This window comes from Falco biarmicus, chromosome 13 (assembly GCF_023638135.1).
Source record: "Falco biarmicus isolate bFalBia1 chromosome 13, bFalBia1.pri, whole genome shotgun sequence".
Lineage (NCBI taxonomy): Eukaryota > Metazoa > Chordata > Aves > Falconiformes > Falconidae > Falco > Falco biarmicus.
In genome coordinates this window covers 15107585-15120743 of record NC_079300.1, presented here as the reverse complement: position 1 = coordinate 15120743, position 13159 = coordinate 15107585, and the positions used below count along the sequence as shown (strand labels likewise).

At 43.5% G+C, this 13159-nt stretch overlaps 1 protein-coding gene across 10 annotated transcripts in view; it reads right to left on the bottom strand.

The window, feature by feature from the left end:
* The window catches only part of DLG1 (discs large MAGUK scaffold protein 1), a 163086-nt gene extending 150768 nt beyond the window's left edge, over positions 1-12318 (bottom strand). For 2 of the 10 annotated variants that reach the window (XM_056358048.1, XM_056358053.1), the window contains exons 1-2: positions 11912-12316; positions 11513-11644 (exon numbers count right to left, since the gene is read on the bottom strand). In XM_056358048.1, coding sequence (XP_056214023.1) covers positions 11513-11644; positions 11912-11930 — 151 coding nt within the window. In that variant the 5' untranslated portion in view covers positions 11931-12316. Of the gene's footprint in view, positions 1-11512; positions 11645-11911 lie in introns of all 10 variants that reach the window. The other 8 variants (XM_056358052.1, XM_056358060.1, XM_056358055.1 and 5 more) reach the window with 7 other exon arrangements.
* Between the last annotated feature and the right edge of the window lie 841 nt (positions 12319-13159).

Sequence of the window (13159 nt, the reverse complement as noted above, 5' to 3'; positions counted from 1 at the left end):
AAATCCAAATGAGTTTCACAAGGGAGTTCCAGGCTCAAGAAAAACCACAACACAGTAATTAGATCAGCAGAAGCAAGCGAATTCTTACATCTCCTAAATTAAGTATATTTGATGGCACTTCAAGAGCCTACATCACTTCTGGCTACAGAATCTGCCTTTGAGGACAAGGATTCCTACTAGCAACATGACACCATTCCTCCAGATAGATTTCTTCCCTGCTCCTTAGAAATCAGACATAAGACCTCTGCTTGCCATTTCTACTGGTATGTGGAGTGTCTGATACAGTTTGCTACATATTCAACAGAAAGGACGCTTGTAATCAGGACAACTTAAGATCAGTGCATGTTCTAGAAAGATTCAGTGTCAAGCCAAGCTCTGCACATACACCTTTCCTACTGAAAGGAATATGCAATTTTAGTAGTCAGCTAGTAAAATAAAGCTGAGCAGAACTATTCTCTACATTCACTTACGCATGAACCTTTTGATAACTGTAACTCTGTAAGTCAGAGATGGGATATCTGTAATTGCATTTTCTTAGGGGAACAGTGTAACACCATAAACAAGGAGTTGACATTGCTCGTAACAGGCCACAGGCCTCATATTAAGCTAACAACCAGGCCTCTAGGCTTGTCTTGGCCTGTCTGGAGCTTTGTTTTAGTTTGTACAACTCTAACAGCAATTATCTAAAGACCGTGTGACTTACCAAATTTGTATAGCTTTTACTTAGCTTTGGACAATTGTGTGATGTAACACCTATTTTTACAAATATTTACCTATAACATACACACAGCTTATACCTAAGTAATATTTAAATATATAAATGTTATATATATTCCATACACATTATAAATAATATGTGTAAAAGCAATTGTCCAAAGCTAAGTAAAAACTATACATAAGTACATGCACACACGCTTATTTGTATATACAAATAAGAGACTATGTGCATATGTATTTCTGTAGCTAATAGATATCAATAATAAACAGTTATTCTATAGGGAATTAATCACCTATGACCTCAAAATAAAAAGCTGCATAGAGGAGCACAAGCACTGAATGGCAGCAGAGGCCTAGAAAATAAAGGCACAGAGTGATATCAGAGTTCTCAAGCCTATAAACAATTCACCAACTGCTAATTACTGGTCAAAGGAAGCCAACTTTCAGAACTGGGCAAAAACAGTTTGGGGAATTAACAGTACTAAGAACAAGCATCCAGCACCTGTAAAACACACCGAATATACAAGAAATTCAAATGTAACACAGAACTGCAAATAAAGAAAGAACGAAGTACAGAATATGTTAGCAAACAAAAATAACCTCAGGAAAACACAGTTTTCTTCCTCAGTGAGGAGGAAGAAACCATCAACACCGTACAACTCCACAGGAACAATTCCCTGTACCACTCAATCCCCCATTCCCTGCTCCTCCCTGCCCATATTTTAATATGTTTTGACTTTCTAACAAGTATTAAGCAACTCGCTGTAATTTTTTTTACATGTTGTTGTTCTTTGGTTTTGATATTGGAGCTTTAATGTTGTGGTGTAGAAGGTTAATCACTAAAATTTCATTGGCTTTTACTACTTATCAACCTGAAAGGAGGTTGTAGTGAGGTGGGTGTTGGTCTCTTCTTTCAAGTAAGTAGCAACAGGACAAGAGGAACCATCTTCAAGTTGCGCCAAGGGAGGTTTAGATTGGCTATTAGGAAAAATTTCTTCACCAAAAGGGTTATTAAGCATTGGAAAAGGCTGCCCAGCGAAGTGGCTGAGTCACCATCCCTGGAGATATTTAAAAGTCATATAGATGTGGTGCTTAGGAACATGGTCAGTGGTGGACTTGGCAGTGCTAGGTTAACAGCTGGACTCAATCTTAAAAGTGCTTTCCAACCTAAATGATTCTATGCTCCCATGACTTTTTTTTTCTTTTAATTAAAAGAAGTCGTTTGATGATCACAGTAACATACTCTTCTTTGGCTTTGCATTTTTCACACTTTAAGCATCTTGACCATTTGTGGGTTATAGGTAGTTTTTCTAAAATAAATGCCAGGAAATTCCAGACAAGCTTAACAATTCATGGACTAAAACACACACATTTACTACAACAGACCACACTGGACACTGTGCATGTGAAAGAGCGAACTGTTGCCCTTACACCGTACACTATAGAAAGTTGTAAACTGCTACCACAATACACATGAAATTAACAACCACATGTGTATATGCTGTATTGATTGTATCCTCATTTGAAGAGTTTCAGTTTTAATGTATTTAACAGCTTTGTGCATGAGCAGGAGTTAATTTAGGAACGCCATGTTTGTTTTGTTTGCTCATTTTTTATAAACTCTAAATTCCTATTTTGCGCTCTAGGATGCAAAGGGGGTCACCTCCCTCAACCTGCTGACAACACGTTGTCTAACACAGCCCAGGACACTATTAATGCCTTTGCCGCAAGGGCACACTGCTTGTTCATGTTCAACTTGGGTGTCCACCAGGACCCTCAGGTCCTTTCCTGCACACCTGCTTTCCAGCTGGGTGGCACACAGCATCTCTCAGTACGTGGGGTTGTTCCTCCCCAGGTGCCGGACTCTGCAGTTCTCGTTGAACTCTATAAAGTTCCTGTCAGGCCATTTCTCCAGACTGTCAAGGTCCCTCTGCATGACAGCATAACCAGGATTTACGTGCTCCAGCTGTACAGCTAATTCTGCACTGACATTGATCAGGTATTCCCTTCTAACAGATGTTCAACGGCAGAATAAAACAATTTCATCCAATGTCAGAGTCAGCAAACCACTAGATATATTTGCATCAACATACAGGTGTAACTGCACAGAGATTTCAATACCAGCTTTGTTCAGCAGAACCTTTCAGTGCAACCCCATGCTCTCTCAGGCTTACAAGCAACCAAGGAGCTTATGAATTCTTTCAGAAAATGACTTATTTCAGCTTGGTATTTCACTTGAAGATCCATCTGGTCTGCCTCTTCTCAGGCGTTTGCTCATCCAAATACAGCACATGCAAATGCCTGTTTTTTCAAATATGGGTAACTTCATAAACAAACAGGTCTGTTAGGAATTTGACTACTTGTACATTGTCCAGGAATATGTGTAATGCCATTAAAACTTAACTTCTCTAATTCAGGGGAGGGGGGGGAGCAGAATCTGCCCTTCTTCGGGCTTCCTGCCAAAGCACCTGAAGCACTGAAAATTTAAGTCTTAAAACTACTAGGAAGGAAAACGAAGGTCAACATGTTATTTCAGTGCAGGGCAGTTTCAGATATATATGGCATACGCCAAATTCTTAGCAGCCCTGCATAATGAATGTATAGACAGAACATGAGTAGATCACTAGCACTGTCAGAACTAGCAAAAGAGTCTGCCAATGCTACAGACTTGCACTCTTCGGGTGTAAAGCAAATCCTACTAATTCTAAGTTTCAATCCTGCAAGCTTGCTTCACCTGCTATATCAAGCTAAGAATATCCATTTAACACAAGTAAACCAAGACTTGAAAAGTGTAAGGTTAGTGATCAACAAGAAAATACAAACACAAAGAAAAGCTTCATAGTAATTTACCAAGCCCATGACAAGAGTCAACTAAGCATTTGCTTTGTGTGTTTATTGGTTGTTTCATGTCACAGCATGTGCATCCAGTCAAAAATAAATGTTTGCATTCATACTATGAAAAGTGAAACGCAGCTTCATTCAGAACCCATGTAAGCCCCTTTCAGTGTTGGTTGGTTTAGGTTTTTAAAGGGGGGGGGAGGGGGGGGCACACAATCAAAATTTCTTAAAAATGAAAGGTACAAGCTGCAGTGCAACTTTCTCACCACACATCTTCTCTTCTACAAGGTCCTTTTCTATAAGCTGCAGCATCCAACAGCTCATCCTCAGCCCTTCCACTTATTTCAGTAACTGTGTCCTACCCTTTAAACCTCCCTTCTGCACACACTTCTTTGCTTAACTCAAGTTCCAAAAATGCTAGTTTCCACTTCTAACACAAATGTTCCTTGATTTGTGCTCAGCTGAAACTGCCCTCATCTAACCTTGGATCTTGCTGTTTGCTTTTCTTCCAATAGCTGCTTTTTACAGTCAGACATGTTTAACTCCTTGTCAGCGTGTCCACTTATGCTTTCCAAAGTGTTCATTCATGTTTTCCCCTTTGCTTACTAATCACTCCTTGACCATATCTTTATTTTGCCTCTTCCCAATTCTCTTTCAGAAACCCACAGAGTCATCTTCTCCTCTATGTTCAGAGCTAAGGTAGGAAAAACTTTACAAAAAATTAAAGTTGTCATCACACAGCCAAAAACTGACATAACAATCTTCTGCTGTCCAAACTCTTGGATTTAATACCACCTCATGCACTCTTAAGTCATCAACCTAAGCCTTAAAAAAAAAAAAAAAACACACCACCACCACACACAAAACAAACCCAAACTAAAAACTCCCAGCTATCCACCCCCTCCAAATATCTCAACCCCAGTTCCAAATCAACAGCCAGTATAACAACGTACTACTATTTTTTTTTTTCTTAAAAGGATGTATTTACTACTGTCTTTAGTGGTAACAAAAAGCTGCTGGGGACAAAGGAAGTGTTACTGTTAAGTCTTATTTGTAGGATGTCCCCTAAACAGTGTTAGTACAGGACTGATGAGGTTTGTCTTCAGACAAATGCACTAAAACCAAAACAACAAAAAAATCCACACCCAAACATCCAATAACTATTTTTGGGATGAGTTCACTTAGCACTCAAAGTTGAGCTTTCATACAGGTGCATAGCTCTTAGACGAGACAGTACAAGCACTGGTTTCTTTTACCAAAGGTAAACTCATATTCTCCAGGGTAATTATCTGCACGAGTGGCAACACAAGGATGGGTGGCACAACATACCAGCATCTCCACCAGCGATAACACTTTCACATTTCCTGCAGCCAAATTTTAATGCAAGTTTCTCAAAACAGGACTTAAAATTTGCAAGGCTTCTACAATGTGTCCACAAGTTTTCCTTACTGCATCTCTGTCTTAGACCAACCTTTTAATTTCAAGCCCAAGTCAGTCATCTTTTTTGAGGACATGGCTGGGAAGACACTCGCACATCAAAAGATTCCTACAAAGGCTTTACCAAAGAGCTCTAAAGCCTCCCCTAATTTGGAGAGGGAACATGAAGCTAAGGAGGTTATTCTAGTGCGAGCCCTACACCTTCTGTGGTCTCTTACACTACTGCAGATTTGGCCTAGTTATAATTCAGGAAGCCATCTGTGCAAGGAGACTTCTAATCAGCTGCTAGAGTTCCATTTCTTTGAAGATTTGTTCCACCTGCACCAAAACAAGCACCATTCTTCAAAATGCAGGCAACCAGATGCACAGCAGGCACATGGCATTCCAGCTGCAGAGCTGGACAAAGCATTCCACCCTTGCTGCTGGGATCACCATTGAAGATTAAGACCAAATATCCTCTCTTGTGCTTTCCCCCTTCCTCCACACTACCCAAGCACTAAAACAAAGGTTGAGGGAGATTAGGAGCAAAGTCAGGTGCACAGCAGCATAAGAGAATATAGGCATCAGAACTAAGGAACACAAGTGTAAGAACACAGGAAATAAAGTGAAGCAAGGACAGGACAAAAGACAAACTTTTCCAGAACCTGAAAACTACACCAATTATTCCAAACTTCAACATTCTTGTCAGCTCCTGGATGAATTCACTGACAAAGTTTTCTTGCCAATAGCCCCTTTTAATGATAACCCTTTGAAGAGAATACTGTAACTGATAAATTCTGTAGTGCAGCTACTCAACACTGCATACAGTCAGTATATAGACCACAAGGATAATCTTTTGCCACAATACTATCTGCATACCAGTAGCTACTCAACTTACATGAGTCTTACTTGCTATTTTAGGCTACCAAAAGCAGCACCTAATCCCAAAAATTCAATACATTGCACTGTCAGGCAGACATGCAATGCAGCATAGAAAACAGTTCAAAAAGCAAGCACACAACCCCAAAACTTTCTACACTACCAAACTCCACTACATACATACAAAACCGCAAGTCATTCTTTAAAAAGGAGAGGCAATAAGACCATTTCACTCATTATTATGTTCCTTGAAAAGGAAGATGTGAAGTTCTTCCAAAAGCTGGGACATTCTGAAGCAACCACAGACTACACAGCAGAAGCATACTAACAATGACTGGGTTCACACTGCAACCACCTGGACACCAACTAAAATGTTTTACCTTCCCCCCACCCTGGAAAAACAAAAGTACATGAAAATAATCAAGTACTTAAACACCTTTGTAAACACAACCCTAGGTCAAATCTCTCTGAAACTGACTAACCTTTGCATGTTTCAGAAGACCATATAGTAAACATAAACATAGTGAAAAACAAACACACACCTGAAAGTTGCAAGAATTATATTCACAGATGTTTCAGTCTCAAATATGTGCAAAGAGGTTGTATTACAGAATTTCCAATCCGGGGGGGGCGAGGGGGGTGGTGTGGAAAAGTCGCAAAAATGTAGCAACAGTAAGGCTTCAATGTGAAAATACCCTGTCAAGCATCTGCAACAATTTCAGCGGTATCCAATACAACAGAAGAACCAATTCTCTCTAAACTCTCCTCTAATAACAAAAAAATAACCAAACCCCAAAATAATATTCACTGTCTAACCAGATCCTCAACTTACTGTCAAGAATTTCTGGATTCTTAAAGTAAACATTATTCTATGAGTCTGAAAGAACTTGTAGTGGGGCTTCAGTAACATTTGGAAAATGGGAAGCAGTTCACAAAGTAGCCTTCCTTAAGTTAACTGAAGAGCAGTCCTGACAAATATCCGCAACTAAAAATTCTCTAGGCTTGAGCTGATTTGAAAAGTTAACTGTCACATGCCATCTGCACTATTAACTAACTAAACCACTGAAATAAAAGCTGATATTGATGCTTCCCCAAAAGCAAGTACTTTTAGTTTTAGTTATGAAGAGCAGCTTCTGCTTTAACTGCTTGATTTTAATTTATCAGGCAAGCACAGAAAATATGTCAATGCTAGCTAATTGAGAGGGAGCTAAGAGAGCAAGAGTGTCTACAGAGATGCCACACACAGCTCAGAGAACTGGAGCCACATGCCATCTAGCAGCAATGTGGTCAGTCCACTCTGAAAGGTAACAACTTGTAGGAATGCTGACCCAATCCAGTCTACTGCAGTCTAAAATCTAGGGTTGTTTTCCCAGTTCAGTTCAGAAAGCCAGTGTGGACAGAGCTGAGAAAGCTGCAGCATATGTTTTATGTTCCCAGAAGTTATAGCCCTGGTCAGACTGCTGATATACACCTGAACAGAGTTTACCTTAATGCAACCATGGATTTTATCAAAATTTCAGAGACAGGACTTCTTTTTCTGGTGTGTAACAGCATTTTTAATATATTCTGTCCAATTCATAAAGCTCACGAATCCAAACTACAGTTAAAAAACCCTTAATGATTACCAGGATGGAGCCTGTTATCTGGTTCAGTAAGGATTACTGAAACAACAACATTATTTTTCTTCAAAATTTCCTACACTGAATATTTAGTGTATAAGGACTAGCCAGTGCACAACCAAACTCTCAAGGTGGATCTTCATGCAAAAGGACTCCAAGTGAAAGAAATGAGACTGCTTACACACATGAATTCAACACTTTCAACCTTCCCTAACCAAATTTGTCATTTTATACCAAAAAGCTTTTATATACACAGTTATAAAATAATATATATTTAAAATAAAAGAAAACCACTTGAGACTGACAAGGCAAGAAAGAAGACAAGAAAGGCAGTACAGCCAATTCCATTGCCAGAGTAAGTAGGGAGTCTTTTAGAATTCCCTTTTTCTGACACCTGCACAAAAGGAGTTAGTTATTGTCAGGAAAAGGAATATTTTTTGAAGTAGTAAGCTACTTCATGTTTCTAGCTATAACTAGTAATATTTTTAATTTCAGAAGACTATTTTAATATGGTCGACTACAGCATGCAACACATTAAAAACAGACTTTAATTAAAACAAACAGATTCTGTATATAAACATGTCTGTTTCACATGTTTTTCCCCTCCATTGTTAGACTTCTGCTTGCGAGTGTTACTCCTCTGACATTTTCAGTAAGATAAATACATCATCTATCTGCACCTTTATCTAACCTGTACCTTCACGGTGGTAAAAGTGTGCTTAAATTACAAGTAGGACTTATCTGCAGAATTATTACTATGCTATTTGAAAATAAGTATCATATTCTTTACCACAGTGAAATTAAGCCTATTTTATGCTTCCATATGTGGATATGTTACGTTGGTCTCTTAATAAACTGACTCACTAATTATCAGAATATCAATAACAAGCCATTTTACCTACAGCCAAGACATCATAAGCCAGAAAAGATACCACACAATTCTGAGACTCTACAATAGGAAATTTACTTAAAACTGACACTATTCTCAAGCTGGTTTTAATTACAGGCTCTTGGTATTCATTTAATTCAAGTACCAGACATCATTACACTTGGCTGGTTGAAGGAACTGCAATGGGAAAATACCACATTACAGAAGACGTAGAAAATAAAAAATGGGATTTTTCCACAGACTCTTTTAAGGAGGTCACATTTGGTTACCAATTCTGTTACTAATGTGTTGTTCTTAGAGTTATTTCACTTAAAATGTAACACTGACTGTTGCAATGTCAATTTCCTAACACTGGTTGTTCACACTGACTAGTTACTGCTCTAATTGAAATAATTTAAAGCAATAATTATATAAGAACCAGGTCATGTTTGTAGATTACTGGACTAAAATTTTATTGATAGAAGTAAGAGGAGAGGACAACATAAAATAGGCTCAAATGAGAAAATACCATTTATTCTTCAGCATCCAAATGGAAATTCAGGAAAAAAAATTACTTTTAATTCCTTCATGTGTATCTAAATACATGAAGTACTGATAAATTCTGTAGTTTTGGGGAACAATTAATTGTCCCCATTATAAACCCAAAGAAATATTTCTGTGCGTAATGTCTATTTATTGCTTGAAAGAACAGAATTTGATTGCCAAGTTAAAAATTATACTAAAACAAGATACATGAAGTTGACAGCAGATTCTGACTGCAGCCTTCACAAAAATTCTCACCTACCATGGACAGGCAGGTCTTGGATATAGTGCAGTAACTTGGCAGAAAAAGCAGAAAATAAATGAATTTTTTTTCTTTTTTAGTATTTTTTTTATAATAAAAACAGAAACTAAAAGCAGCACGCTTTCTGGAAGAAGTGTCTATAGGAGAAATAACTTGGTAGCTGAGCTTGAAACTTTCTGTCAGAACAGCATTGGCTATTTAAGTTGGCAACAGATCACAACTTCTCTAAAAGACACACTTAGTCAGCCGTCAAGCAATGTGAAACGCAGTATTCCAGGTAAGCCTAACCTGAAGCACAACTGAATGCTTCATCCAGCCTGCTCCCAGGTCCTCATGGAAAGAGGACAGGCAGGAGCAGCCTCCAGGTCATCCCAGTAACTTCAGCCATCCTCCAGATCACACCTACTCCAGTGAGTCCCCCTACTCTTTACCCCCACCATACAGTAATCACACCATAAAAAGATGTTTCCAGGAAAACAATAGCCAGGAGCAGCCTGCCAGGAACAAGAACACCCCCCCCAAGCAGAAAGAAACAGGTTAACGACTTAAGTTGCTAGCATAAATTGCTTGGAAAGTACTAGCCTTCTCTGTTTCCACCTTTCACACACTTTGGGAACATACGCATACACTCTGTAATAATCATACAGCGAACCGGTAAATGCAAAGTTAATGCAGCCCAAGAAGCAGGGCACCTATTGTGCACGCATTGGTGAACTGAACTCAACAAAAACTAGGGTCATATGGCTGCAATGGACAACTTCTTGCAAGACCAAAAAACAGGCCACGGTGCCCAACCAGACAACAATACGTTCCTGCTTTCTGCTCTTACAGAATGAAGCCAGCAGACATGAGGTTGCCTGCTGTTTCAAGTTTACTACTACTAGGTGTAGTTATTAAAGCAATGAAGATCCATATGTGGATAAGAGAAGAAACTGTCTTGCATGTTAGAATATCAAAGGCTATCTTACTCAATGAAGGGGAGAAAACAAGAGTACTTCAAGACAGTTTTAAAAAGAAACCACACATATACACGCATCCAGAACCAGAAAAATAGTCAACATCAAATTTTTCCAGATGAAAATGAAGTGCAACTGCAGTGCTTCTAATGTAAAACTTCCATATTCTGATCCACAAATGAATGAATCCCATTCGCACGTCCCAAAAAGATCATGGCTGGCTTTTCACTATGGAATTGACTACCATCAAGTGAGTATTGAAGAGAAATGCACAGTTCCTGTAAGAAAAATATTTCTGTAACTGACCTATTCTCATCGCTAACTTTCATGAACTCGCATGATAAAGAAACCACCACCACAATATTACTATCTTCTGAAAACCTACATAAGAAGATGAAAAAAATGCTCCACATGGAGCGATGCATGTTTATGCTTTGCCTGTCCCTGTGTTTCCACCACAACACAGATTCAAAGAAACTGTGGTACTATAAAGTAAGAGGTACACTAACCATACAGTAAGATCACAAATTTAGCTACAGTGCTTTTTATTAATACAGTTCAGGCATAGGTTACCTTGCTATCAAGACAAGGATGCAGAACTTCACAAGTTTTACTCTTGAAGGTAAACTAACAAAACTCTTTCATTCATTAGCTGTCATATAGTGACAATCAATCAAAGAGAAGCCACATCTCACTACCTCCCTGCAGACATTTCCAAATAAAGTCAGCATTCTGCAAGTTGTATTTATGCTGGGGGTTTTTTTCCCAAACAGAAGCGCAGGAAATTCAAAATCATATATGAGTAGTTCAACAATACTGATGGGAACATTTTAAGTGAAGCATTACAAATACTCTAAGCTAAGAATCAGTAATGCTTTCACTACACTTTAATATGCAACAACGGAGAAATCACTGTAGTATTCCCTGAAGCATTAAAGGCTTCTTCTCATTAACTTTGCACTTCAGATATACGCTTTATGATGTTTTTAGCAATTCTTCAGCAGGAACATTCACCTGAATCCTACCTTACACTAACACCATTTCAATTCATTCATTAACCTGTTACAACTCACGAAAAGAAATAAAACCCTGCTCCTTAGAAACTGTTCAGGTGAATAAAAATATGTGGAAAACCAGTCTAAAGTAATCTACAATAACATGCCACAAAAGGAAAAATTGTACGGCAGTTTTAAGCGGTTTGGGCCAGTCAGAAGCGTCAAGTAAAGTAAGCATATGATACAAGTGAACTGCTGATCTGTAACAGCACGTGTGTTACTATGCAAAACAGAGACACAATGGCAAAAAGCACATGGCTTCTAACGCAAGGACAAAATACCTCTTCTTAACACTGCAAGTGACAGCATAAGCAAGAACTGACAGGCTTGAGCGCAAACTGAAAGAAGCCAGCCTTTACCTATCAAAGCCTGGAAAAGGTTACTTTGGAAGATGCTGATGACCCGCTCTATGGAGTTTCGCAGCTGCCGGTCCTCCGCCTGGCTCAGCTTGGAGCGGTATTCCTCCAGGAGGCGCAGGGCTCGCTGGGTATCTGCAAGCGGAGACCAGAGACACCGATGACCCCGGCGCAGCAGGTAGGAGCAGGGGGGATGCACACGCCGGGGACGCCACAAGCCCCCGCGGTCGGGACCGCCCCAGCCCAGCCCGGCAGCTCCTTCGTTCGCAGCCGGGGGAGCGCGGGCGGGACCGTGCCCCTCGCACCGCCCGGCAGCCGCCCCTCCGCGCCCGTCCCGCCGCCGCGGCGGCCGTCAGGCAACGGCAGCCGGCAGCCGCCGGGCCCCGGGCGTGCGGCGCTCACCTTGCTTCCTGACGGGCATGGCGCTCCGCAGCCGCGCCGCTCCCCCGGCGGCGGGGACTCCGCCTCACAAACTTTGAGCCCGACTCAGGGCGGCGCGGCGGGGGCGGCGGGGCGGATCACGGTGCCACCCGGGCGCGGGGCGGGGGAGGGGGGGGGGCGGCAGCGGCGGCGGCGGCCGCCCCGCCTGACCGACCCACCGACCGACCCGCCCGCGCACCCGCCGGCCAGCCGGCGAGCAAAGCGGCTCCGCTCGGGGCTCCGCCGCTGGCAACCGCCGCGTCGCCTCCGCGAGAGACGAGACGGGCCGGGCCGGGCGGTGCGGCGGGACGGGGCCGGGGCGGGCAGAGCTGAGGCGCTCGCGCCGCCCGCCGCCTCCCGCTCGCACTGCTCGGGAATTCCAAACTTTCTAGCCAAAATGGCGGCCTGGAGGCTGTGGGGAGCGCGCCCCCCCCCCCACGTGACCGGGCCCGGCGGCCGTCCAATCAGGGCTCGGCTCGGGGCCGGTACCTAGTCGGCGGGGCCGGGGGGGAGGAGGCAAGGTGAGCGCTCGCCGCCCGCCTTAAAGGGGCCGGCGCGCGGCGACCTGGCCCCGCCCAGGCCCGCGCGGCTCGGCCCGGCCCGGCCCTCAGGACGCCCGCGAGGTGCCGCCGCCGCGGGACGGCCCCGGGAGCGGAGCGAGCCCTGCAGAGGGCCGAGGCCGGGGCGTCCCGCCCCGCCCAGCCCCTCGGCGGCCGCCGGCGCAGCGGCGCGCCCCCTCCCGCCGACCGAGACGGGAACCGGGCTGGGACGGTCCCAGTGGCGACACCCGCCCTCGAGCGTCCCCCGGCGTGAGGCGCCCCCCGGCGCGGCGGGGCCGCTCTCCCGGGCGCACGGCTGGCGGGGGCGGGCGGGACAGCTACAGGTGTACCGCGGGGCTGCCGGGCCGTGGCGGTGATCTCGCCTCAGGTGCCGCTTACCCGGTATTCGCGCCGCTGGCGGGAGCCAGTGGGCAACACCGGACTGAGTGACCGCGTTAGCCCCGGCACAGCGAGCCCCGGCCGGATCGGCTCCCGCTGCGCTGCCGGCTGCAGCCGGGGCTGCCCCTGGCTCCGGGAAGCCGGCAGCCCCAGTACGTGAGGCACGGTCACGGGGCGGGCGGGGGATACCTGGCAGCCCGCCCCGGCCGGCGCGGCAGCACCGCGCCCCGGCATCCACCTGTGGCTGGGGTTTGCTTCCCTCCAGTCATCCTGGCAAAGGACGTGTGAGAAG